The following is a 27,915-nucleotide window of genomic DNA, read 5'->3' on the forward strand; positions in this document are numbered from 1 at the left end:
TCTTCACACACTAATGAAGTAGCCTTCAACATTTGACTTATTAGATATAACACTTTAAATACAGATCCTGCAATCATATGACATTTTAGCTTTAGAGGTCTGTTTTTATTTTTGTATTTGGGAATGACAGGTTTATTATATCAAGACGCTTCTGCCAATTAAGCACGGACGAGAGTGCCTTCCCTGGAAACACAAACCGAAACTGTCTCTATTTTCCGCTTGTTACAACTTGTAATAAAGTTGTTACATCTTGGCTTAACGTGTTTATGACGTATTAGAACGTTGTTACAACTTGCTATATTGGTTGTTATAACTGGTTAGGTGGTGTTAAAACTTGTTCGAACGTTGTACCAACGTCGTAGTTTCGGTGTGTGTTTGGCGGGTTGAGAATGACCCCCCCCCCCCCGCCTCTATCAAAACAGTATTCAGATGTCAAACTGTTGCCCTCATTGAGAGTTTGTTTATGTTGGTTCAAGGCATCCAAGTCCATGAAATAGGCACTATGGTTGGTAGTTTGCTTTAAAGTGTTGCAATCATCATCCACGATGATTTGGGGATGCCTTAAGTTTCTACAAGGCAAATTTCCAAAACAATTTGCACACAACACTGTACCCACCAGAAGTTGACATCAAGTAGGAGATTGTTAAAATCCAAGAAGCCGACACAGGAAACTTTCCTATCTTGTCAAGATAGGAGACCTGGATTCTTCATTGGGACCCACCCCTCCTAAATCAAAGACAATCCATGCAATGGATGCACCAAATTCTCCGTCCACAAAGTATTTCTGAAGTCAAACTGTCACCGGTAAGATCATAATCCCAGTTTTCAAGGATGCCCAAGAGATTCTGCTGATAGACTGCCATATAAAACAATTATAAGCCTATATTACTGACCTAATGCAAAAAGTGTACTACATTACTGGAATGAATGTCGAGGAATGACAAGAGGTCATGTGCTCAAGTACAATGCATCATCTCACAAATCACATGTTGCACAAGCATCTATACACAACTGGTTTTGAGTAACCTGACCACCTTTGATTAACCTCATATTTACACTAAACTACTTTTAAAATGAAGTTCCTCACTAAAAAGACTGCTTTAATAGCCAACTGCTACTAATGCATGCTTGACAAGCAGTTTTAAGACCTAGAAAACTTGCTTATCAGATTTGAACAAGTATACTGTACTGAAACATGGGAAAATTAAAAAATAAAATGAAAGCTGTAGTTATGCTTGCTTTATGCATAGCATGACCAGTTTGCAAAATGTCTTGACTACCCTCTTGTATATTACAGGCCTCAAATATTTAAGATCATCAATAATGTAGAAAATATCAAGGAACACCAAGCCGGTACATGCAAGACAAAGAAAAACAGTAGCAGAGGAAGAAAAAACACATACAATACACAGATAGGAAAACTGTCAAAGAAAATACAAGTGGAGACAAATACAGCAGACTGTGTGCTTTAGTAAAATTCTCTTGTGCTACAGAACAAATGAGTGTCCTGCAATAACCCCAAATGATCAATATTTTAAACAATAAAAACTTTTTTCAATGAACAATATGTTACTCCTTAATATTCCATTTGTTGTGTTCAATGGTGGGAGAAGGCAACAGCCTGGAGGAAAACAAAAGTTATATGTGAAAAAAATTATTTTAAACCAATTACACCAAAAACTTTCTTTCCACCACTTTATTTCTTAACAATTCTTGCATCCTATACTCGCCAAGTCTGTCTCCTTACTAATCTTCTCTTCTTACCCTTAAATTCGATTTGCTCTCTTCACCAATAGTCTCATTTGTTCAGTATCAAACCACCATGATGAACTATCCTTAACCTTAAGATTTACAGGCTGATCCTTCACATCCCATCATGGTAATCCTATGCTTGCTTTATCTATCCTTCAAACACCGCACATGTGACTTACTGTCCATTTCACTACTTTAACTTTTTATTTGTCCATGCTCTAGCACCCAAGTCGTGCACGAGTGAAAGTACAACCACTCAATGTTACTCTCGAGCCATCTCATTTCCCATTTTTGTGCATAACCAAGGTTTTCATTTTATCTGCCACTTCAAGTACTGTACTTTAATTTATTGACCACTTCATCCCATTTGCGTCCTTCCTCCTTTCTTCACCACCAAAACTTTAGTTAATATTCATTCTCAGCAGTTTTCTTTCTTAGCCAAGAATTTTTGTTAACTTGCCAACATATACATCTCTACAAGAACAACTATCATTTGCATTCATCAGATTAGGTAATGTAATCCATTCATTCCTGCTCAATACTAACACCAATTCTTGAACAGTATCCTTGCCAAGACCCTTCTCATAGCCCTATACATATATTGTTCATTGAATGATCGAGGCATTACACAGCCATGGCATACTCCCAGGGCTGGTGCTTCCATTAGACCAACTAGGCACCTGCCTGGGACACAGCCCACAGATGGGGTAAAAAGGTTTTAAACTACATACAATTTTGAAAGGGTACAAGAAAATTTATTATTGTAAGCATACCTATGTATCATAAATGGTTTAAGCAAGTAATTATCAAAAGAAGGCACCAAACCAGGAAGTCTAAGTAGCACCATCAAATGTGCGGAATAATCAGAGGGCGCTAAATATCACCAAGGATGCCAATATGAGAACAGAAATGCACAAGGCGAACAATATCAAAATTATCCGATTCACCAAGAATTTTATCGAGGGACAAGCGACGGTGAGGGACGGTCAGAAAACATAAATGGTTTAAATAAGGGATGAAAATAGGAGATGTCGCAGGTTGTGTTGCACTTGGCAGAGGTATGCATCTTACCAAACGCTATTTAGTTAAATTTGAGTCTTGTCAAAACTTTTTGTCATATTTGATAAACTTACCAAATATCCATTATAATTGTTGATCCAACCACACATCAGAAGATGGAGAAACGACAACGTTTCAGTCCGTTCTGGACCATTATCAGGTCTTGTTTGAGCTTGTCCAGGACGGACCGAAACATCGTTTCTCCATCTTCTGACGTGTGTTTTTAATTGTCATATCTTCAGCAATGTTATTGACTCGTCGTCTGCATCAATTATATTCATGTTCTAATTATTCTACATTTGAGATTTAAAACACATGAATGGCATAGGCCAAAAATTTATTAATTTAATTAATAGACTACAGTATTTAAGCTTTTCGTGTCTACATGTATTAGTTTGATACACAGCCATTAAATTTTGGGTATAAACAAAATGTTTCCTTCACAAGCACATCTAGACAAATTTAAATTTCATTTTCAAGCTAAATAAAAGTGCACTACAAGGGCTTGTTTGCTACTATAATAGTAATTATTCAGTTTAATAATCAAACCAAACCTAGCCTAACAATGCATTAGTCAGCAAAAAAAAAATTAAATGAGCTTAACATTTCTTATGATTTGTAATCATTTTCCTTCAGTCCCCTCTAGATTCAGTAGGTGGTTTGGTAGCATTTCTAGTGTTTTTAATTAGTAATAGAGCAGCAAATTGGGAATCACTTAGGGAAAAATGTCTTACTGTACAATGTACACATTTAAAGAAGACCATATAGTTACACTTTTAAACCATCTTGCATCCAATGAAAACAAAATTAGACAGTACATGTATTGAACGCAAACTGAGCCCTTACACACTGTAAAGGTTATCACAGAACACATTCTCTGTAGACATCCGTTGTTGCCCATTATTCTTGGGACCCAACCAACCTACTGTTACTAGAGTGATGTCAAATTCTTGATGATGCATGTACACTGTATACAAATTATTATAACAACATTGGTAAGGTAGTACTGAACAAACATTAACAATGATTAGCAAATAGGTTTACAAGTTTCAGTGTTTCAGAACACGAGTTAGTTTAAGGCTAAGTTTCAATGTATTTGGTCAGTTATATAAAAGACACATGAACAACTGTGATGCAAGTGTAAACAACTGTGAGTAAAGTTATACAAAAACTACAGGTTTGTCACCTTACTATTCCACACCAAGATGTAGCTTCATAAAGACGAACATCAATAAGGCTGTGTATGAATATTAACATTTATCATGCATTGAGAGGTAGCAATGTACGGGTTGATTTATTGTAATGTAATAACATTTCAGGATAGTAATGAGACAGTAGGCTTGCTGTACAATGTTAACTCGGGAAAAAATGAATTAATTTTCAAGATTGTTAACACCATAAAGTCGAACATGACAAGCCCTGTACACCTGAAATATCCAGTTTAGTGACATTTGTTACATTGTTGTAATATACAACATGAAGACTTCTCAACTTTGGCATTACTACACTTAATTAACAAGTCAAGTTTGGTTTTTAAAACTTGCTTAGTGGTTTTACAAATTATACAATTGTGTTCCTGCAACATGATGCCACAGTGTATTGGCATGAGATCCCTACTCAACTATATGGAGAAAATTACATTAAAAAAATATACTGCACATAAATAGTTAAGAAAAGTAGTTCACGAGCCACCCCCCCCATAATATTATCACTTTGGGTGGAAATACCACTTTTTTATTTTATAAAGCTATCTCTATGGATAGCTTTATAGCAATACAAAAATCATAAATATGGCAGCTTATGAATCCTACAGGCTTTGAAACAAACCTTGGTAGTTCTCGGGGAAGTTAACCACTTGATTCATTACTCTTGTATCTAGGATATTGCTGTAAAATGGTTGACTTTTCTGACCACAAGTTTAACAATATACCCATATTCACTAAACAGTACAAGGATAAGGAGCTGGGGCTTGACAACTTGAGCTGATGTACTGGGTAACCGAGGTGAACAAGGAACTCTAGACGTGTTGGACTTCAGGAATTAGTATCTGCCTTACCTATGGGCCTAGTTGTGCATGTTTAGGTGCATTCACTACTTTTACATTATTACCTAATGAATGAAAATTTTGCTGTTTTACTTCCAAGTTAAACTCCATTATGAGGGACAAATGATTCACTGATGCACAGACTAGTTTCCTTTTTGGACAAATCTGTGAAACAAAATGGATATATATAATTAAGGGTTAAATGCCTTTCTTCAGTACATTGAACCAGCTCTCAATATTTAACAGGTTGATCATTTCCTTCACAAACAACTTTATTTGCTTGATGAAGAGGAGTTACATATTTACAAATAAGACTTTACACAAAATCAAAACTTGTTACTACACCTACTGCATGTTGTAGAAGCAAGACTTATGTTTGCTTTCTAGATTGATGTTATGTATTAGCTTTGCCAGTGATATTCCCTATTCTGTATGTTTTAAATGTGAAACATAATGGTCGGCAAATTCACCAAGATACTGGGCCTAATGCCTTCACTGGTTACACCACAGTGCTTTTACAGTTCATAAGACGTAGTGTTTTAGGAGCACAAGAATGATTCAACAAATTCTTGTCAATGGCTTGCCAATGGCATGTCACTGGGAATATATTTAGATCTGTTTTAATGATTAAATAGTGTATCCAAAACTGTTAAATACCAAATGCCCACACTAATGAGCTGCACTACAAAAGTTTGTTCTAAAGGGAGACTAGCCTTTTCAAATGCAGCTTCAAGCCAGGTATCACACATCAAGATTATGATCATACAACCATCCTCAAGCGAGTCTTGATGGACAACATTTGAACATTAACCTTCAAGAACCCAAAATAGTAATGAAGGTGTTACATGCGAACTAGAACATCCCTGCAAATTACCAGGCTGCACAAACCTCACCAATGGACTACCTGCATTGTTAAGTGAAAGTGGTAACCAGAAAAATCCAGAAGATTGATAAATAGGGAATCCAGCTGCATGAAGGATGATAAACTTTACCCCCACAATTTCTCTAAATTACTCCTAATTCAAAAACTGTTCTGTACTGAAATTCTGATCATTTTCTTTTTATGTCAGCAGTAAATTAGTAAATTATTACTGCTGTTTAATTATGAATTCTTTACTCTTTGCCATATGAAACTGACTAATTTAGTACAATAGTTTCACCAATATATGTCTTTAGCAAAAGTGTGCATATTCTGACTGACTGTTAAACAGTTGATAGAGACTGTTGATAGTACTGGAGGTCAGGTGTTCGAGGCTCCTATTGCCCAGGTCAATGAAATTAATGAAATTATTTATTATAATATATATATTATACCTGCATTATAAATATATAAATTATTATATATATGACTGTCAGACCACAGAGGAAAATTTAAACAGGAATTTCCTTAAATACTTTCGTATATTAATACATCTTCAGAAGGAGTCAAGGAGTACTCCTTCTGAAGATGTATTAATATACGAAAGTACTTAAGGAAATTCCTGTTTCAATTTTCCTCCGTGGTCTGACACTGTCACATTTTTAATCCTGTGTTTATTTTTCGTGATTTACACACACACACACACAATTATATATATATATATATATATATATATATATATAATATAAAATTTCTTTTTCTAACCATGAACTAATTGCTGTTATGTTATGATGATCTTTAAGATACTACAAATTAGGCAAGGAAGGTAGGCCTCGGTGCTTAATTAATTTAACATGACTAGAGGGACTACATTACAGCCATGAATTACATAAAAAAATTCTGGCAAATTTTGTACTAACAATATTTACGAATAACTTGAGCTCATAGTTCACTTCGTTGGCCAATGTTCTTCACAAGTCTCTGGATCATGTCAGCAAGACTCCTGAACAAAGCATGACCTCCATCATCATTGTCCTGAAACTGTTCCTTGTATGCCAAATCATCATATGTATGAGCCAGATGTCTCAGCAGAGGCAGAGCTTCGTAAAATTGGTAGCGGCAGACATTTACCATGCTGCCCATAGCTGCTATCACTTTGTCCACCTGTAATGGTAATGCAAAATATTATTACAAGCTCATTTCTTTAAAAGCAGACAACTGCAAAGAAGTAGAAAAAAAAACCAAGCCAGTATGGCTATACAGCACTGTACATCACAATGCCAATCACAAATGTGTGAAAAAACTGAAAATCTTTACAATAGTAGAACAATGTAAGCTAACCTATATTAAATTAATTGTATTCACTAAGGATTTTATCAAGACATTTGGTGTAAAGGGACAGTTAGGGAGGGGGAGGGGGGAGAGAAGAGGGCGATTCTGATAATCCTGAAGTGTGGGACAGTCTACTAGATGTACACCTAAGCACCACATTGCCAATTTAACAGTAAAGGGCACATTTCCATTCCACAAAGTACTCATGAGATTAACTTGTATAGTCAATATATAGTTCCCATTTTCCCTCAGAGGTTCCCATTTTCTATTTTTGATATAAGGACCAAGGAGTTATGCAATAACATTTATTACAAAGCTGTAGCTAGCCAGGTGCATTTTCAACAATTGCACATAACATTTAGAGCCAGGGGATAAATATGAATAGATGATGGTATTTTGGGAGACGAGATACATAATAAGTACCCTGGCAACTGGCATAGCTATTGGTGGATGTTTGATGCAACTAGATAATGAAAATCTCCCCCATCCACTGGTCTAATTCAGTAGGAAGGTCAAGGGACCAGAGGTTCGTTATTTAGCCAGGTTATTTGATTCAACACCAAAATGACTGGGTACCAGCAAAGTTTATTCAGTCTTGTATCTGTTAAACATTAGATTCCATAAATTAAAATACTCTAGAACCATTAGAATTGACAACAATAACAAATGGGTATAGACTCAAAAAATTAGCTTCATAGAACATTAGAAACTACTGTAAGTTTTACTGTTAAAATGCAGTACGTGTTTGAGGAAAGGAAGCACATAAGAGTTGTATTGGGGAAAATAAACGATAATCCAACATCTGGAGATTTTGAACCGCTCATAAAAATAATTGTAGATTGTGAATTCTAATGAAAATGTTGAAGGAAAAACTCTTCAGGGTAGTGTGAGGGGTATTGGGTTTAAAAACCTTCATTAATTTTACAATTGGGACTACATGGACAATTGGAGTGACATGGTGTGGGGAAACATTGTGAAAATATATATTGTACCCTTAAATATGCCATTCTTGCATTAAAAGAATGCATAACATTGTATAGTACATATGGTTCGGAACAACTGCACTGTGTAAATGATATAAAGGCATAAAAATGGATATTGAATGGGTCTTGCATAATAATTAGGGCATTACAGTTCACAATGGTCCTACAATGGAACATTGGTTTTGATACAAACTATGGACTGGGGAATCTAAACCAACTTACATGTACTCCAATATGATACAAGAATACAACAACAGAGCAATATCCATAATAATAATAATAATAATAATAATAATAATAATAATAATATGGTGATCAAGAGCAAATGTAGCTACACGTATCAAACTTTCATATCGAACAATTTCAGTACGATCCTAACAATTTGATCAGTGCACTGTATCACCATACAACTCCTTGCCCCATTTATTCATAATTTGCTATTAACCCACTCTTTTTTTCAATCTTTTTTTTAATGCAATACATAATGCACTTCATTTCTGACTTACTGTATCATGATCTGGTCTCAACGGCAACTCATTCCTTAAAGCTGCACCCATATCATATCGCCGGTCCCTTCGGTCAAAAGAAGCGGCAGCTAATAATGAAGATACAGCGGGACACCACCCTCCTGTGGCAAGTTGTTCATTTATGTTGAATCGGATAAGTTGTTGCCGTCTTTCACCTTCCGCTTCCTCTCGCTCCACTAAAAGGTCATGAAGAAGAGACACCACCTAAAGAGATTAATATTTTTCCATTAGAAAGTCTATTATTATATTATTCTGTTATTAGAAAGAAGCAATACTAAGCTCCTTAATTCATATAAGCACAAACGACCTTGTGATGGTTACAGTAGGGATAGTGATTCTGCAGAACCCTGCCCACAGTTCCCAAGTCAGGATAATTGAGCAATCTTCTAAAACGTCAACACCCCTTGGCAGCACAATCATGATGTCTAATGATGGACACCAAGCGAGGTGCTCTGTCAGATTTATAAGTGCAAGCTCCTTGGATCTTTTTCAGAATATTGTATACAGTACCTTGAGAAAGGATATAGGTTACATTTAAAAGAATTTGGTTTACACTTCAGCGCACCTGGGTCGTAAATAAACGACGCGTAAATACCGGTATTTTGACTACTAGTTGCTGTAGCGTCGTAAATTTACGTGCGATTAAAAAATATTTGTATACCTGGTTAATACCTGGTTGATGGGGTTCTGGGAGTTCTTCTACTCCCCAAGCCCGGCCCGAGGCCAGGCTTGACTTGAGAGTGTTTGGTCCACTAGGCTGTTGCTTGGAGCGGCCCGCAGGGCCACATACCCACCACAGCCCGGTTGGTCCGGCACTCCTTGGAGAAATAAATCTAGTTTCCTCTTGAAAATGTCCACGGTTGTTCCGTCAATATTTCTTATGCTTGCTGGGAGGGTGTTGAACAACCGGGGACCTCTGATGTTTATACAGTGTTCTCCGATTGTGCCTATGGCACCCCTGCTCTTCACTGGTTCTATTCTGCATTTTCTTCCATATCGTTCACTCCAGTATGTTGTTATTTTGCTGTGTAGATTTGGTACTTGGCCCTCCAGTATCTTCCAGGTGTATATTATTTGATATCTCTCTCGTCTTCTTTCTAGTGAGTACATTTGGAGGCCTTTGAGACAATCCCAATAATTTAGGTGCTTTATCGCGTCTATGCGTGCTGTATATATTCTCTGTATTCCCTCTATTTCAGCAATCTCCTCTGCTCTGAAGGGGAAAGTGAGTACTGAGCAGTACTCAGTACTCACTTCCCCCTTCAGAGGGAAAGTGAGTACTGGTAAGTGTATAAAATCCAATTCTTATTCGATCGACTTGGGGATAGTATGAAAATGTTTGCCATTAAATTTCCGTTTTCTCTAATAGGCACATGGCCTATTTGGGAGAACGGCATTGTATTGTAACTTAGTGGAAAGACTATTGTATTGTTGCCACAGCGAGTGTAATCGCCCACTTCACACACTCTTGGTGTGGGCCCCGATCATGATTCTACATTTATATATGCATATGTCCGTGTAGGGAATTTAACTGCGATCACAGTGATACCAAATTTAACGCTGTAGGACAAGTGTGGAGTTGACAACCCTGTAAAGAATAGAAACATTTCGTCGCTGTTTGGAGCTCACGGCTAGTGATCGATGTAGTTCTTTAGCTTTTTGTGTGATTTAAATCATGCTTTGGTGACATATACATATGTTCTTATATGTTCTTATAGATCATTCCATTGCGAACACATTGGTACAAAAATGAAATCTGTACATCGAAAATTAAGGTCAGGACAGCGAAAACAGTATGCACTTTTCAGTGTTGCCTCTCGGTCACCCGAAAACGTCGAGCGCACCTGGGGGTACGTCCAGTCCATTTCGTGGAGGGCGTGAAGGTGATAAATTATTAATACACTAACAAATTGAGTCTCTCATTCACCATCATTTCAGCACTACAGCTTTGTAGTAAGTTTCTCCAGAAAGTCTAATGTAAAACAAAAATGTATAAAACTCAATACATTGACCCCTTCTTCAAAGTACAATGTTTTGTTTCCTTGTTTACCTCAACATTATGTCATACTTTCAGAAAATATCATTACCCCTTACCCATTAGCAAGGTTAAGAATAACTTGTCTAGAAAGCAGTCCCTCGTGGTGCAGTGGTAACACACTTATCAATAGAAACTGCACTACATTACAAGTACCGCCCCCCTACATGTAGGAGGGAGTAGGGGTACACAGGTTGTTTTTTTTCTTGTAACTCCCCTCCCCCCAACCCCCTGCTCATGCCTTGGCAAAAGTTTGTGTGGCTGTATTTATTAATTTTATTTCAACCATAAATTCCTCTTGCCAATCCTCTATTATGTCTACTACATATATTTCTCTCAAACACACGCACACACATCCCCAGGAAACAGCCCGTAGAAGCAACTCCAAAGGTACCTATTTACTGCTAGGTGAACATAGACATCAGGGTGAAAGAAACTCTGCTCATTCAATCTAATGGTCTATGCAATGTAAACTAAAATTATTTGTTGCTGCCCTACACCCTGATCCCTCTTAAAATTCTTAGATAATAATTTTCCCTCCTAAATTTTGGTCTACAGGAATTCTACCAAATCTGAGGGGTTGTGCAAGGTCTGATGTTTGATATGAAATTATTAACTACTCATTAAACACTGCAAATTTACATAAGTATTTCATATAGATGTTACATCTAATAATGCTAAATTAAATTTAATGGCAACAACTTAACACTTTCGCGCTTTAGATTAGAGATGACTCGTTGCCGTTTTTTCTTACGATTCCGCATAATAGCCTACTTTTGTAGTCCATCGAAAAAATATTTCTATAAATTCCATTTTCTAACCGAAATGGATGGGGATACTCTCAGATTTTTCTCCATGTAATAGTTTTCATGGAGTTTCATTCATGGAGTTTTCATGGAAATAGAAATCATGTTATAGTTTGGAAGGACAAGCGCCCCGTCTCTGTCATCACCAATATCCACAATGCCGACACTACTCAAGCACAGCGCAGGAAACGCGTTCGTAAACGTGACAGGAGAACTGGAGTAGAAATTGTGAAAATGAACAAACCAAAGGCCATAGTGGATTACAATAAGTTCATGAAAGGTGTTGATCATTTTGATCAAATGGTCAAATATTATGAGTTTGCAAGAAAAACTCACAAATGGACCAAGAAGATCACTATTACTCCAGTGCATCCAAGAAATAGAAGAATTATAGATTCAGAACAACGTCTCAACTACAAGTTGACGCATGAACTCGTGCACTTGGCTGAAAAAAGAAGATGCCGTGTTTGTTTCAAGTCTGGCAAAAGGAGGGACGTGATATATGGATGTAAAACTTGTGATGTGGCACTGTGTGCTGCGCCTTGCTACACAAGGTACCACCGAAGAAAGATATTTTGGGTGGAGAAAAAATAACCACCGGCAACAGCTTCACTCCACCTAAGAAACATCAGATGAGCAACTTCAGGATCAGAAGCCTGAAGATGGTGGAGTGAAGAAAAAATGCTCAACTGTTGATCTTCAATCAACATAGACAGGGTAAGTACACCTATTTGGAATTTTTTATCATCTATAAGAAGTTATATTATATACGTTTTGTAGAGAATTTATCTGCAAATTTTTTGGTACCAGAATGAATATTATATCACAAACTTCTATGAGTAAAAAAAAAAAAACACAAGGTATGTTTGGGGGTGTGTCTCTGGGTGTGGCGGGCGTGTGGCAGTGGGTTCCCTTTAGCCGTTGATATATCCAACACGTGGGAAATATTTGTATGTGTTATGTATATGTCTGTGTAGGGAATTTTACTGCGATCACTGTCATACAAATTATAAAATGTTTCAACAAGTATAAACATGACAAACATCAAACGAACGAAAACAATGCGTTCGTTTCTGCCGCGAACGCATACTGAGCGACGTGGTTCTATATTTGGCGCTTCTCTTACACATGCTTTGTACAATTGTTATACATTTCATCTTATAGAAAATTTTATTGCGAACACATTGGTATAAAAAAGAAATACGTACATAGAAAAGTAGGGTCAGGAAACGTATAAATGTATAAACTTTCCAAGCATGATTTCCCCCCCGTGTTTTCGCCAGTGCGCTCGCGGCTAACTACTCTCCACTTCACACACTCTTGCGGGTGGGCAATTACCTATATTAAACATTCATATGCATATGTCCGTGTAGATAATTTTATTGAGATTCCAATGATACCAAAATTAGCGATGTAGGACAACTGTAGGCTTCGCAACCATTAAGAGAGTGGAAACATTTTGTTGCTGTTTGGCGCTCTCGGCGAGTGATCTGCATAGTTTTTTATTTGGTGTTGATACTCCTTATGCTTGGGTGGCATTTTATAGGTATGCTCTTATAGACAATTTCATTGCGAACACAGCGATACCAAATTTAAATACGTGCGCCTTCAATTATTGTCAGGACAGTCAAAAGAGTGTACACTTTTTCGGTCTTACCGCGTAGGCGCGCGAAGTGCCGAAAGCATCTGGGGTATTGTTTTTTTTTTGAGCGCCGAGAGCGCGAAAGTGTTAAGTAAATTTTGATTATTGCTTTTCTGTAAATATTTTTATTACAATAAATACTATAACACATTTGAAATATTTCTCAATGTACAATAAATAATGCAAATGGTCTAATTACATTGAAGGTGATAAGAACATTTTGCACGTTCATTAATGTATGAACAATCTTACTTTTTTATATAATCTGGAACAAAAAAAACTGACCTTAAGCTGGAGAGGCAAACTTCGAAAATCTCTTCGGTCAAACACCTTGCGTAACACTTCCAGCCCCCCATGTTGTACCAGTACTTGTTGTCCATGAGGAAACCCTCTCACCAAGCATGATAGTGCAAACAAAGCCTTTCGTGCAACTCCTTCCTGCAAATGTAGTTAATTTATTTTGGCTGGTGTATATTCAATATAATCAGTCATCACGATCTGAATTTCTCTAAAATGAATCGATAAAGATGTTGGCATTCATTTTGACATGGTAATGCTCATAGGAACTAAAGAGGCCAATTACAGCAGAGTGAACTTGCACTCTGAACAAGGAAGGCGTTTCTAGAAAAACATCTAGCAAAGCACATATTTGCATAGGGCCATAAACTTGATATTGGAAAAAGGGGGGGACAGTGTCCTAAAGATCTTCCCTTCCTCTATTCATAAAATATTACACAATTATTCAACCCTCATGCCACTTTTCAGCCATAAATATATAAGGATAAGGTTGTCAGTTAAATATGATGCTACATCGGCGAATGAATGTTTTGTTTGTGAGGAAACGTTCTCTGGTTTGGTTCAGGAAATTTCAGAGTTAACTTCTCTGTGGGTCGCTCGTTAATCTCTTCAGCAGTGCCAATTTTCTTCAAAGTTTTTTCATTACATTCAGTTTTTATGTAGAGTACAGTACATACAGTACATAGCCAGGACTTTACAGTAGTGTATTATCAGTGACCTGAAAGATCTCTACTACAGTATTTTCACCACTACTGTACTTGCCTGCACCTGGTAGCAAGTGGCTGCACAGTGTCTTCATTTTAATTAAAAGATCACCACCGCCCAACAGTTAGAAAACCGAAATACCAGTTAAGAAAATATTGTGCATTTTTAGCCCAATTTTTACTTTATTTCAATACTTATTTTGCTGTTTATTGTAACAAATGTGCAACAACAAAACTGTAAAGCTTTTTAAGTGAATGAACTAATCCCCAATATATGTAGTAAACAATGAAAACAAATTGCACCAGAATTTTCAGTAAATATTGAGCATTGACATTATTCATGTATGCAGATACCATTTAGTAAAACAAGCTAGAACTTCTTTCCTCAATACAATAAAGCAGAAAGAGAAATGCTTGCACTGTTTAATAACCAAGATCTTTCCATTGGTTCAGAGGATGTAATCTTATACATGTTTCAACAGCATGCATTTGTATTGAGATGTATTGGAATTGGTCAATTGAGTATCCAGATAATGGAGTGCTTGATGAAGTTATTACAGTATAATTATACAGGTACAATATTAATGAAATGGGGAAGGGAGGGGGGGGGGGGGAAGAGCACATTTAAATCAGCAATGTGGCCATACATCACAGGTGCCGTGCCCTGCCCTGCCCTAGTTATGAAGAGCATAACTAGATATATAATTTAACCCTGTAACCTCAACATTACAGTGCTTATAAATAACTTTTTTTGTCTGAAAATCTTTCAAGTTTTTCCAGTTTAAATGTATGAATATACTGTTGACCAAACCCGCACACTAGAAATTTAAGAGAAAAGAAGTTTTGGTCCATCCTGAACCGTTATCAAGTCGATTGTGTCCAGGACGGACTGAAACGTCGTCGTCGTCTCCAATTTCTTGTATGTGGTTTGGTCAACATTTTTCAGCCACGTTATTGTGACTTTTCATCTGCATATGAATATACTTTAAATGCCCCATATATGCACATGGTTAACTAAATTAAAAGTAAAAAAAATCACACTGCTCATCAATTATACTCTTTACTTTAAATCACTTGGGGCCCACCCTCCATTCAAGTTAACCAACTTTTTACGGTACAGTACTGGGAACATCCAAAAATGAACCAACTAATTTATTAAAGCTTCTCCTTTGGTATAACCTTTTAATCCGCATTCCCATCTGGGCGCAAAGATCAAAATGGGTCGCAACAAAACACGAATTCAGATGGATTACTTTGAGATTCAGGTTACAGGAATCTGAATTATGGAGATCATATGAAATTATGGGGAGTACAGTATTCTCATTACCCAGTTTAGGTTAAAAAAATTAATCTGTGTAACCTACTAAAACAAAGCTGTTAAGAATATTAGCTCAAAAAAGTATACTACAAGCCTAATTTAGGCATAATATTTATAAAATGCAAAAAAAAAAAATGGCATCAGTATACATTACTGTATACGAAATATATTTTATATTTAGTATATGTTATATTGTACTGAATATATATAAAATATATTTTATATTTTGTATATACAGCAGTATAAATATAAAATACACAAAATGTACACATATATAAAATATACGAAACAGACCTGACCTGTGAATCATATGCCACGGTGCGGATTAGTGTCTGCACTAAACCAGCTTCCACAGCAGCTATTTGAACCTTTGGATTACTTTGAACTGCTGATCCCAACAGATGGAGTGCATTCTGCTTTACAGAGTCACTGGTGGAATTTATTGCAGTTACTACAATCTGTTTAAGACCGCCTGTAATCGAGAACAAAAGTACCATATAAGATTAATTTTAAAAAAATTAAATGTAGAACTATAAATATTACTATTGGTATTAATATAGTTTATGATATACAACATTACTAGGAAAATATTCTCCTGAACATTGAATTTAAATCCTGGTAAAATATACCTCCTGTTAATACAATGCTTTTTAACATAGCCCATAAGGCCTATGGCATACAACATGGCATACAACAAGTAAATGCAGTTCATCAAATACTGCTGCCAATTTGTTGCTTTCAAGAAAAATTTTCACTATACACCATAGTACACAGTTAAAAATGCAAATATTTTAATTCAGGATAATGGAGGGATAAAATAAATTTTTAAATTACAAATTTTATAATAAATTTGCTTGTGATGCTTTCAATAAGTTTATCATCAAGCATTCTTAATTCATAAAAAAAACCTACTTGTATGAAAAACTTTATCAGACTTTAAAGTCTGCAAGTTATCCATCGAGAAATAATTTATAACACAAAGCAACAAACAGCAATTCACAAGAACGTGAACAAAATCTAATTTTGTGCTAACTCATGGGTGGCATGGCATACATTTATGAATGTTTTAATTACTATAAGTAGATTTAAAAAAAAAAATTAAAGAATAATACATTATTCAGTGGTTACAATATAATTTGTTTGGAATCAACGATCAAGCAGCTAGCGACATCTTAGAAATAGATACAAATGTTCCTTTATATAAAATGTTAATAATAACTATTACAGTTATGTTCGACACCAGAGTAAGTAAATGGTCATACAACTTACCCATGTCAACAAAGTTAACAGCATTATCTAACTGATGAACAAGGTATTCTAAATCTTCAAGAATGGTAATGCGATCATCATCAGTTGCAGCTTTGCTGTACTGTTCCATTAATCTTGATATTATTTCAAAATCAGTTTCCATTGTGAGATTCAATTCATCAAAGTCTTTCTTTAGTTCTTTGTATGAACGAAACTTTTCCCGTTTTTTTGTTGTTTCCTCCTTAAGCTCCTACAGAAAACAAATGTGTATACTGATTATTAAAAATGTTATTTCCTAGAACAATTTTGAAAATATAAAGGGTCATCTATAATCTAGGGAAGATAATGAAGCACACACTTTACTAATCGATTAAAACCTGCATAGTTTCTGAATGTACAGAATAGTACTACTGTATATTATCAATTACTAAGGGCCACATACAACCTTATGGTTTTCAAAAATAAGTTGAAGTTCATGCACAATGGGGGTAAAACAAGAACTACTTTATTTGGCTTGGTTCCTGTCCATAGTTCAAATACTAGCAATTAGTCAATTCAATACCATGTTATCATTTTATTCCTGCAGTTGACAATTGCTAGATTTATATGGCATCACCCCATTCATTCTACCATTTTATTTTCTCTCTCATAGTCCTTACACTGCTCCTGCTGCCCTGTGAGAGCAGTGCAGTGGGAGCAGAAAGAGGCAATATGATCACTACGTATAAAATAGTAACAGGAATCTACAAAATTTATAGGGAAGAATTACCAAGGCCTGAAACTTCAAGAACAAGAGGGCATAGATTTAACCTAACTAAAGAAAGCTGTCATAAAATATGAGAAAATTAACTTTCATGGCTTGTAATCATACCTCAGTAAGGAGGCACTGTACTGTACAACCGAGACTAATATAATAACAAATGATAGAAAATATAGCAAATCATTTTATAAACTATAGATAATTATAAAAAATAATAACTTACCAAAGTAGATTCTGCATTATAACAAAATATGAACACTCACCTCTGAGGTCAAACTCTCATCACTTTTAATATTTTTAAGAGCTTCAATTATATTCTCCCTCATCAATTCAGCTCTCTTACTTTCCTTAATTTTATCTTTAACATTTAAGTCCTGGGGTTTGGGAGTGTCAGGGGAGACCACCACCTCAGTTACTGCCATGTGTCCGGTCTTGTGCAGTCGCTCCACAGACTCTTGATACTCTGACCCGTCGTCATCATCCATGAGCTTTGCCTCTTTTAATCCTGTTTCAAGATTTATCCGAAAGTGAAGACCTGGTAGTACCACATGATCTGTAAATACAATAATGCATTAACATTAAAAATTCAAATACTGAATTACTTAATGCCCAAAATCTTTGTCTTTAGTGAAAGAACTTGGATTTTAACCCTTAGAGAGCTGTTATCATCAATTGTTGATTTACAGGGTACTGCAGTTATCATATGAAGATTTTAAAAATTATTGTCTGGGTTTTACAAGTATGATGCATATATGAATATAATAGGTCTATGTGGATGTAACGGAGTTTACCTATTAGTAGAAACACGATAGAAAGCAATCTGTGGAAATCAAAGCCTACCTTAAAAAACTTACCTGGTTTTATAACTTGCCACTCTTTAGTAGGAATGAAAACTTTGCTTATATCAACAGGTTTTTTTGACTGAGTATAGTCTTCAACAGTTACTTCACTCTCCTGGTCCTGATCATCGTCTGTATCAACAACAGCCACCTGACTGTCTTGACTTCGTGCATCTGCTATCAGCAACACCACCACCACCACTGTCAGTAGTATTCCTAGTATCCACTTCATTTTTGCACGTTCAATGATGTTATATACTGTAATGAATTAAAAATGGATTTCAGTTATGAGTGAGTATGGTATTGTGTTAAGAAATACTGTTGCTTCATATATTACACATAAGCAGCCCATTGTTAGTAAAACTGTGGCCCTGCTCCTGTGCCAGGCAAGTCTACTACAGGCTCACCATAGCCCATGCTACTTGGAACTTTTTGTTCCAAGTAGCTGAATCTAAACAGCAAAACTGTAAAATGGAGAGGAGACTGAAATCCTTTCTGAGAAGGAGGGGGAAGGGGAAAGGAAACTATCAGGACAAAGTGCCAAACCACTACGACAATATAGAACTTGGTAGGTATCAGGATAAGAAAGGTTGGGGAGAAGGCGGGCTGAACGCCTGCCTGGGGAGGAGGCGATGGCGGAACGAACGCCTGTCTGGGGAGAAGGTGAGGGCAAAATGATTGCGTCCCTCAGGAGCTAGTGGGAAATGAACACCTACCTGTGGAGAAGGGGGAAAAAGTAAACGGTCGTCCAACAAGGGGAAGGGAAACATCAGGAGAAAGTGCCAAACCATTACGACTATATAGCACTTGGAAGGGACCAGGATAAGGATTTGAGATGGGACTTATTTTAGTTACATATATATACAATTCTTACATTCTTGTAAGGCAACTAGCACACAGTGTTTCAGGCAAGTCCTTAATCCTAATTTCTCCCGGAATGCGACTCGCCAAATCGTTTAACAACCAGGTACCCATTCACTGCTGGTGAACAGAGGTTACAGTTAAGGACTGGCACCCAGTCAATCCTCCCCGGCCAGGATACGAACCCAGGGCAAAGCAGTCGCAAAGTTCTGGGCGAGTGTTTTACCACTGCACAAGGGTGGAAGGAATGGTGCCCAACCACTTGGACGGTCGGGGATTAAACGCCGACCTGCATGAAGCGAGACCGTCCACCCCAAGTGGTTGGGTGTCGCCCGAGAAGAAAGGGGGATTCAACACCCCACCAAGAAGGGAAGGGGGAAAATATATGCCCACCTGAGATGAAGAATGGGGGGGGGGGAGAATATGACCATCTGCCAGAGAAGGGGAAGAGGAAGGGAAGGGAACTATCTGGGGAAAGCACCAAGCCATTAAGACTATATAGCAGGAGGGGAGAGGAATGCACGCCCCAGGTTGGAGGAACACAAACTATCAACATAAAGTTATGATATTTACTGTAATTCTTCGGTTTAGCCACAAGTCAGCGAAAATAATAACTTACAAGGTACCTGTCGTGACGTGTGCCTCGTGGTTCCCCTTCACTTGTGTCAAGATGAAGTGAAAGAGTCTTGTTTTACAACTTGATTGACACTTTTATATATTTTCCCAGGGCCAGAAAACACTACAGCTTCAGGAAAGTCTCCCACAGTGACGTGACGGGTGAGGAGACAGAGGAGAGGAGTGTAGTGGCGAGGTAAGGGTGAGAGAGGAGAGTAGTGAGGGTGTGTGAGTGTGGCCGGGGCCAACCCTCGCCTCACACGTCACTCTTGTTGCTCTAACAACGAGCCTAATACATCACCCTCACACTACTCCCACACTCACATTATCCTCAACAATAACTACCACTGTCTTCATCATCACATTATATTATTTACAAAACTTCAGCCAATGTCATTAATTAGCAATAACTAAGACCAGGGAGCAAAGATGCGTTAATAAATTTAGTTTTCTATCTCCTTATTCATTACATTCTCCACTAATTTTCAGAAGCTACCCTAAAGTTTATCCATTATAAGTGATGAGTTTATTTTTTGTATTTAGTGTTCGGTGAGTAATGGGGTGATGGGGCTAGGAGGGGGGTGAAGGGGAAGACACCATCACATCACCGTAAACATCGTCTGGGAACGCCGGGCCGCTCACCTTCCACAGATTGTCCACTATTACGCCTTCAAAATGTTTTCCTTTGATTTTCTAGATGATTTGAGACGAATGAACATACGTCAGGTGGGTGTGGTGTGTATGGGGGGAGAGAGAGGAGTGAGTAGGTGTGTGTGGAGGTGGTGTGTGTGTGGGGTGCCTTGGCTGGCTGGACACGTTGTCATATGGCACTTCTGCCACACGGTCAGCTGGACACGTTGTTTTATGGTACATCTGTCACATGGTCAGCTAGGCACGTTACCATATGGCACATTTGCCACAGGGTCAGCGGGGCACATTGTCTTATGGCATATCTGCCACACGTTCAGCTGGGCACGTTGTCATATGTCACATCTGCCACACGTTCATCTGGACACGTTGTTTTATGGCACATTTATCACATGGTCAGTTAGGAAAGTTGTATGGCACACGTGGCACACGACCAGCCCATATTGATGGCCAGTTTATAGAAACACCCAAAGATTAGGGGCATGTGTGTTGTTCCCTGGATTGGGTTTGCTGACATTGGTTACCCGAGAGATGCAGTAGTTTCCTTCAGTGCTCCTAACCTTGATAACGTTCAGTTTTACATTCAAGTACTGTAGTTCATTACACTGTAAATACAAGTGTACAACAACAGAAGTTATTTCTCATGTATTCACCTAGTTCATCCCCCCAGGAAGCAGCCTGTAACAGCTGTCTTAACTCCCAGGTACCTGTTTACTGCTACGTAACAGGGACATCGGGGTGAAAGAAACTCTGCCCAATTTTGTTTCTCGCCGGCACAGGGAATCGAACACAGGCCACAGGATTACGTGTCTAGCGTGCTGTCCACACAGCCACCGGCGCCCCATTGCTTGTGCCAAATTTTTTTTGTTATTGTGGCCGACTGTGTTCTCATGGCTTCTAGCCAAGGGTTAAGTGACTAGGAGCCATGAGAAGTCATCCCGTGGTAATCAAAATCCAACATTTGCTATTCCTCATTTTTACCATATATATAAGACTAAAAATTAGCTTAGTTTCCAGCTCTATTGGTGTTACCTCAAATGATCTTGTCTACATAGTCATACTGGCTTAGCATTTTGTTCTAATAATTACCTTACCTTACCTTCAATGGTCTTAGACACTAGTACTAAGGAAGCATTTGATCTTGCCTCATCTCCAAAACAAATAATTTATTCAGATTTCTACTTCATAATGCAGTCCACAACCATTGGAGGAATAGATGGTTAGCCGTTACTAATTCCAAAATATTGTACGTAATAATAGGCATCCATCAGTCTCAGGAGACTATGGAGTTGCACTCCGGTTGTCGGTCGCTCAAGGGCGCAAATCCTGGGTAGGTTGATACGGAGGAGAAGCTGTCACCCATGCAGCAGGTCCTCCCCCCATCCTCTCCACAAGGTATAAAATAGAGGGTTATAACAAAAAAATCACTTGTGCATGCAGTATATACAATGCATACATTGAATAACCTAACTGGTGCCAGTACCTACCTGACCCAACATAACTATATGACTATCATTGCAAACATTGCTGTTATGGAAGGTCAAACACAATCCTTTATTTCATCAGACATGGCCAGCAAAAGCACTAACTTCAACACTTTATTATTTGCTATAAGGTTCATAAAGGAAATTATAACCAAGCAACAGTACTATTTGCTATAAGGTTCATAAAGGAAATTATAACCAAGCAACAGTACTATATGATTATAGCAAAGAAAGCTATTAGTAATGCATTCAAAAGTTACACCTGCCACGATAAAGATGGAGTTCACACACATTCTAATTATGAATAATGAAGAGTTGTGAAGAAGCTAGTTTTCATATCCATTTGTACACTGACTACTTTGAATAGTAAAAGAAAACAAGTGCACTTTTGGGGGGATTATTAGAGGATGTCCTTAAATAACTTGCTATGAGTAATATTTAATTCACAACCACATTGTGCACTTTGTATTTATTTTTTACCCTTATTTATATACACAATCAGCCATCATAGTTATTAATATTTCTATATAGATAATGTACAGTTTTTTAATATTCTACATCATTTACTTGTTTATACAGTACTAAAATAATGTACTCTTACATGTATTGGCCCTTTTTCTTTTCAGCTCTTCTACCAAGTGCTGAACTTTGCTATGATAGTTTCATCAGCGCTTATGATTTGGAAGGGATTGATGGTTGTGACAGGCAGTGAAAGTCCCATCGTAGTGGTACTCAGGTATGCTTTTATCACTTAAACATGTCAGTGGAAAACTTTCTACTAGTATTTAATAGGCTAGCAATCAGAATTGTACATTAACACTGCCTCCAAATACTTACTGTATATTGTCTACAGTATGTGCTAATGTTTGGGGGATAACCTCTCATAATTATTTCTTGCCTATGACATTCAGTATGTCATAAACAGCTTTCAGATATAGTACTGTATACTGTATTGTATTTTAACTGACATTTCATACCAGGATACCCTTATTAAGGTAATATAGTATGATAAATTTTGAAAAAAATGCATGGTAGTAGATTTAAAATAATGTAATACAGCATAGTTTTGTATACTGTACTATGCTTATAATTGCGTTATGTACATCAGTGGGAGCATGGAGCCAGCATTTCATCGTGGTGACCTCCTTTTCCTCACTAACTATGACCATGAACCCATCCGTGCTGGAGAGATTGTCGTCTTCAAGGTTGAAGGACGAGATATTCCAATTGTTCACCGTGTCATGAAGGTCCATGAGAAGTATGTTATTTGTCATTTCTACCATTGAAATATAGAATGTAGTTCATATACAGTAGTTTGACCACATGCTACTATTTGTAGGAAATAACTGCAGAAGTGTTTGTTATTATTAATCATAAATAATCTTTAATGTTAATGCTTGCAGAGAGGATGGAACTGTGAAGTTCTTAACAAAGGGTGACAACAATAATGTAGACGACCGTGGCCTGTATGCTAATGGACAAGCATGGTTAAATCGGAAAGATGTTGTGGGACGAGCGCGGGGATATGTGCCATTCATCGGCATAGTTACCATCATCATGAATGATTATCCAAAGTTTAAGGTGAGGTATTAATTTTGTTTAATTATATTAACTGCTGGCTTGCTTAAAGGTACAGTAAAACAAATTTGCTTTGTATAATATAGTGACTTTCCATAGCAGTTACTTGTCGGCTACATTATAATTTAATGGTTCGTTATTAATTTTGTTGAATATATTTACAAAATAAATGACATTAATGGTTTCTCATATTTGAGGTTTTGTTACTGAAATTAGTATATGAAATGGTAACCTCTTACATTAGTTTGAAGTTCACATGTCTATTGATATCCACTTTGGACCTCATATTTTGGTATAAAGGTAAATTGGCTTCACTCAGTTTCTATAAAAAATTATTTTTCCTTTCAGTATGCTGTATTAGCTGGTTTAGGTGTATTTGTACTTATACATCGAGAGTGAAGATGGTGACAAATCTTGCAATGCAAAGATGATTAAAAGGTTTCATTGGAAAAATATCATTAGCATCATATTCAGATGGCAGATGTATTTGTAAAGACCTAAGGTGTGATTTGAGATGGAAAAGCACTTGTTTAATAAAAATTGGAGTGGGATCTGCAGAATTTAGTTTTGACTTCCTAGAAAAATGTATTTGTCAGTTGCTGTGGCAGGACAGATGCTTGAAATAATATATAATAATGTATATGTATTTTGTGATTTTTTATTAAATTACAGCCAAACAAAGAAGTGAGCAGTGATGGCTTAGCAGATGTACTAAAGCATAAAGCTATAAATAATGACAACTGATATGAGAGTCATTGTGTACAGAGTGCAAAATAGATACATGCCCCTAAAGCATGATGTCTTTATGTAAGTTTGCCTATGCATGCATGCATTCTTGTGTGCGTGGGGGGGGGAGGGGGGTATGTAAATGTGGATGACAATATTTGAATGCTTCACATGTGACTGATTGTTAATATATATTTACATCTGCATAGGCATGCATGCATGTTTGTATACATGTCCATTCTCTCACTCCCTCATATTTACAGACCTTAGCAAGATGTATTGGTTTCAATAAAGAATTAATAATGTGATGGCATCTTCCCCCCTAAAAAATGGAAATCACCTAACTTGGCACAATTGGTATCAGACCAAGAGTACCATTTCAGACATTTACCCAGGTTGAATATTAAATTGTCCCATACTACTAAAATTCGGTATGAAATTTGATTTACATTTCTAAAATTTGACAAGTGTAATCATAGTTTCTGCATCACAGTGTATTGTAAAGGCAAAATTTAATTGCATAAAATGTTGCCACAGTAGATGACTTCGCCTCATATTTTTTGTATTGTTATGAACTAATTTTTTAAGTTTGGAATTTTGAATTGTTGCTTGTGTAACTTCATTTCTGTAGTTATAAGGAAATCAAAAGTAAAAGGTGTCCTTTATCAATGAATTCTGATGCTCAGGTGATTTGGTATAATTTTAAGGAGTAATTTACATACACATGAATTTGAGGTGATGGTGTTTTTTAAATATTGTGCATTTGGGGTATTACATTAAATGGTACTGTCTGATGTTATGAAAAAATCCAATTTTATAATTTGGAAGTTAGTGATCCATGATTTCCATGGCAATTAGAAAATATTACTTTAAGCAGCATACAAGCAGACTTCTTCCCAATCCATGACAGTTTTTAAATAGTGAACTTTTCATATTTGTCTAATTACTCTTAGAGTGTGATAGTGACAATCCCAGTTTCCAACCATTTCAAGATTGAATTATAAATTGAATTGATTGTAAAAGCATTCAGATGTATTTGTTTATCCATAAATACCTCCTAATACTGGTTCACTAAATAAGACAATATTGTACAGGTACACAGTGAATTAAATTGTACAGAACAGAATAAGTGTACTTACCAAGGAGTCCAAATGTTCCTCCACAGGAAATTTAGAATGTGTAGTCAAGTATGGAGGTGGAAATTTGGGGTTAAGCCCAAGATGCCGAGGGTCCATTTCCAGCTCTACCTGCCTATTAAATGTTTTGATATTTTGAACACACCTTTAATCCTTGAAAATTATAAACTAAAGAGTTATCATTCTGGATACTGGAGTATAAGCTCTTCTTTCTGAACTTCAAAATACTGTAGCTTCCAAGTGCTTGTTCATTTCTTGTCTGCCTCTTATCACTCAACCTCGTCAACTTTCCGCTTCTGCAGTAGTTTTGCATCACTTACTTTGAACATAATAGTCAAAGAAAGATCTTATCATTAGCCTTCAAATTGTAAAAAATAATTGTGCACACAACACGCTTCAAATTTCAACATGTTTCTCCTTAGTTTACTGTTTGAATTAATACCAGAAACATTGCCCACATTCTTTTAAAACATGGTGGCAGGATATGTATTTTTATTTTGAATAAAATTAAATTGTGTAAGGGGATGCAATTTTTAATGGCCATGGCAGATTCAAAAACAATAAAGGATCAGACAAAAATTAGGTGGCTGACCAAGTTGAACCACATTTAAATAGGCGAAGGTTGGAAATTGGGATGGACACCCGAGTTTTTCAAATAACATAATTTATACAAAGGATTTTATTAGGGGTAAGTACAGTAATCTATAGGTATTTAAAATGATTAGTCTTTCAATAAAAGATGTACAGGCCAATGAGATAGTCTTGTTGAGTAGTGGAAGAGAAGCATTTATGAATTACTTACTTCACCTTAGTCCTACTGTACTGTATGTTGCATAAATGTTGACTAATGGAAGCATTTATGTAATTTTATTTATTTCATAATGGAAATTTGTGATTATGAAAGTAGGTGGAACATCATAGCTCTATAGTGAAGTCTTATTCCTCAAAATGCAAGTTGGATGCCATGAATAGGCTTGATTGGAGGAAAGCAATTGGTTTTTAATCTGTAAACATTGGTCATTCCTAAATTTAAAATACCATCTTACAGCACTAAATAACAAAAAAATGGCCAATTTTCTTTACACTCAAAAGTTGCAATGGTGATAGGAAGCATGCTGTCTTGAGAGGCACAAGTATATTCTTGGCTTTCATTGGATCTCAAACTTTCCTCAAGTGTATGCAGGTCATAATTAGCATTGTTATTTGTAATATATATATATACATAATATATATTTTTTGCAGTATGCTGGAGGTGTTTTCATGCTGATTAACCAGCAAGTCCTTTCAGAGCAGTAACATAGGTGCAGTACATACTACATTAAAAAAATAGTGAACACTGTATTCTGTATATACATATAAAATCTACATTTCATACCATATTGTAACTTCGTGAACTGTTGTGAATTTCTAAGTGAATATCTACTGGTTATTCATCTATTCTACATAGGGTATTCTTTATAGATTAAGTTATTAGTCTCTATTTCATACTTTTGTAAGTTTCCTCAGTGTTAATGATTTTGTAAAATAAATATATACATCTTGCTCTAGTTGTATGTATTATTAATGTAAATTTTGGCAAATACATTTGAACTATATATGTTGTTATTGGAGCACGTACTGTATTTGTAAATTGATTATGCCTTTAATTATTGCATTGGAATTCTAGTTGAAGATAAAATAGCAGAAAACATTTTGAAACTTACTGCCAAGGTTAAAAGGCATATTTATTTAATTGTTGAATTAAGAATCACCAGAAGAGTGGTGCTGATAAAATGACAGTATGAGACATTATTTGCTGCCACATTTGTTTAAGATAGTTGTTCAGTTTATAGCTGGGCCCAGAATGGAAGACTTGTACATATTGCTCACAAAGCTTAAATCCCTTATTAGTGGCTAACTTCAGCAATCAGGTGCTCTATCCTCATGGGACTCAAACCTGTATTAATGTGGTCGTGGTGTAGGCTGGGCTGCAATATTATACCAGATTGCATAAAGTACTTTAAAATAAAATTGTTCCCCCCCATTGAAATTATATAACGCAAATTTTAAATGAACGGCAAAATTTTGATAGAATCACTTGAAACGTTTGTAATAATGTGACATAATTTTGATGACCAGTATCTTTTATACTAAGTGCATAACACAGTATTACACTTCTTTAGGATTTCATCTTTTTGATATGGAATGATGGTACACTTTAGGATCATTTATATATGTGACTCGTCCACAAAAATCTCGAGCCTTAGAGAGGTGTTCTAAGTTTTGTTTTCTCATTTATTTGGCTGGGAAAACAGTTCTTACAGAAACCTTACAGTAATTCTTGTAATAGCCTATACATTTTAGTCTTTGAATTGCTAGATGTATTGTTGTCAATGGGAAGTGAAAGCATGCAGAGGTTAAGGGAATGCTGTCATGTGTGGATAAAATATTTTTTAAAGCCTGTGAGTTTTCTTGGCGAGATGGGTGATGAGCAGCATTTTCTTACTCTTGATTGCCTGTTGTTGCTTTGTGTCTGTACAACCAGTGTGTGACATCTTCATTCCATCATTTGAATAAGAATTTTATAAAATTTTGTGTTATTTTCCTATCATTTTACAAATATATCATAGAACAGATATGTACGGTTTAAAATTGATCTGCTGTATCAATTGTCATTTCATTT

At 36.4% G+C, this 27,915-nt stretch overlaps 2 protein-coding genes across 3 annotated transcripts; one reads left to right on the forward strand and one right to left on the reverse strand.

Annotated features, from left to right (window-relative positions):
* Positions 1 to 3,131: 3,131 nt before the first annotated feature.
* Positions 3,132 to 19,963, reverse strand: Sil1 (Sil1 nucleotide exchange factor). 2 transcript variants are annotated; one of them, XM_045727896.2, is made up of 8 exons: positions 19,693 to 19,963; positions 18,221 to 18,463; positions 17,630 to 17,919; positions 16,628 to 16,856; positions 15,658 to 15,830; positions 13,325 to 13,477; positions 8,536 to 8,760; positions 3,132 to 6,878 (listed from the first exon to the last, which is right to left on the reverse strand). In XM_045727896.2, the coding sequence occupies exons 2-8, from the start codon at positions 18,435 to 18,437 to the stop codon at positions 6,657 to 6,659; spliced, it is 1,509 nt and encodes a 502-aa protein (XP_045583852.1). In that variant the 5' UTR covers positions 18,438 to 18,463; positions 19,693 to 19,963; the 3' UTR covers positions 3,132 to 6,656. The 2 variants fall into 2 exon arrangements, with proteins under 2 accessions (XP_045583852.1, XP_045583844.1); XM_045727888.2 differs by having other exon boundaries at positions 19,686 to 19,962.
* A 284-nt stretch (positions 19,964 to 20,247) lies between these two features.
* twr (signal peptidase complex catalytic subunit SEC11 homolog C twr) lies at positions 20,248 to 27,825 on the forward strand. The gene is made up of 5 exons (XM_045727909.2): positions 20,248 to 20,407; positions 22,440 to 22,549; positions 22,922 to 23,071; positions 23,217 to 23,394; positions 23,740 to 27,825. Exons 1-5 carry the CDS (start codon positions 20,357 to 20,359, stop codon positions 23,788 to 23,790), a joined length of 540 nt encoding a protein of 179 aa, XP_045583865.1. The 5' UTR covers positions 20,248 to 20,356; the 3' UTR covers positions 23,791 to 27,825.
* The last annotated feature ends 90 nt before the right edge of the window (positions 27,826 to 27,915 follow it).

Source organism: Procambarus clarkii, chromosome 10, assembly GCF_040958095.1.
Source record: "Procambarus clarkii isolate CNS0578487 chromosome 10, FALCON_Pclarkii_2.0, whole genome shotgun sequence".
NCBI lineage: Eukaryota > Metazoa > Arthropoda > Malacostraca > Decapoda > Cambaridae > Procambarus > Procambarus clarkii.

Bases quoted from the DNA above. Each gene is read 5' to 3' on its own strand.
- twr (XM_045727909.2), top strand. From the start codon at position 20,357: ATGTTTTCCTTTGATTTTCTAGATGATTTGAGACGAATGAACATACGT. The intron at 22,550-22,921 runs GTATGCTTTTAT...TATGTACATCAG, and splicing joins CCCATCGTAGTGGTACTCAG to TGGGAGCATGGAGCCAGCAT. The intron at 23,395-23,739 runs GTGAGGTATTAA...TTTTCCTTTCAG, and splicing joins ATGATTATCCAAAGTTTAAG to TATGCTGTATTAGCTGGTTT.
- Sil1 (XM_045727896.2), bottom strand. From the start codon at position 18,437: ATGAAGTGGATACTAGGAATACTACTGACAGTGGTGGTGGTGGTGTTG. The intron at 17,920-18,220 runs GTAAGTTTTTTA...TTGTATTTACAG, and splicing joins GTGGCAAGTTATAAAACCAG to ATCATGTGGTACTACCAGGT. The intron at 6,879-8,535 runs GTAAGTCAGAAA...TTACCATTACAG, and splicing joins TGAGACCAGATCATGATACA to GTGGACAAAGTGATAGCAGC.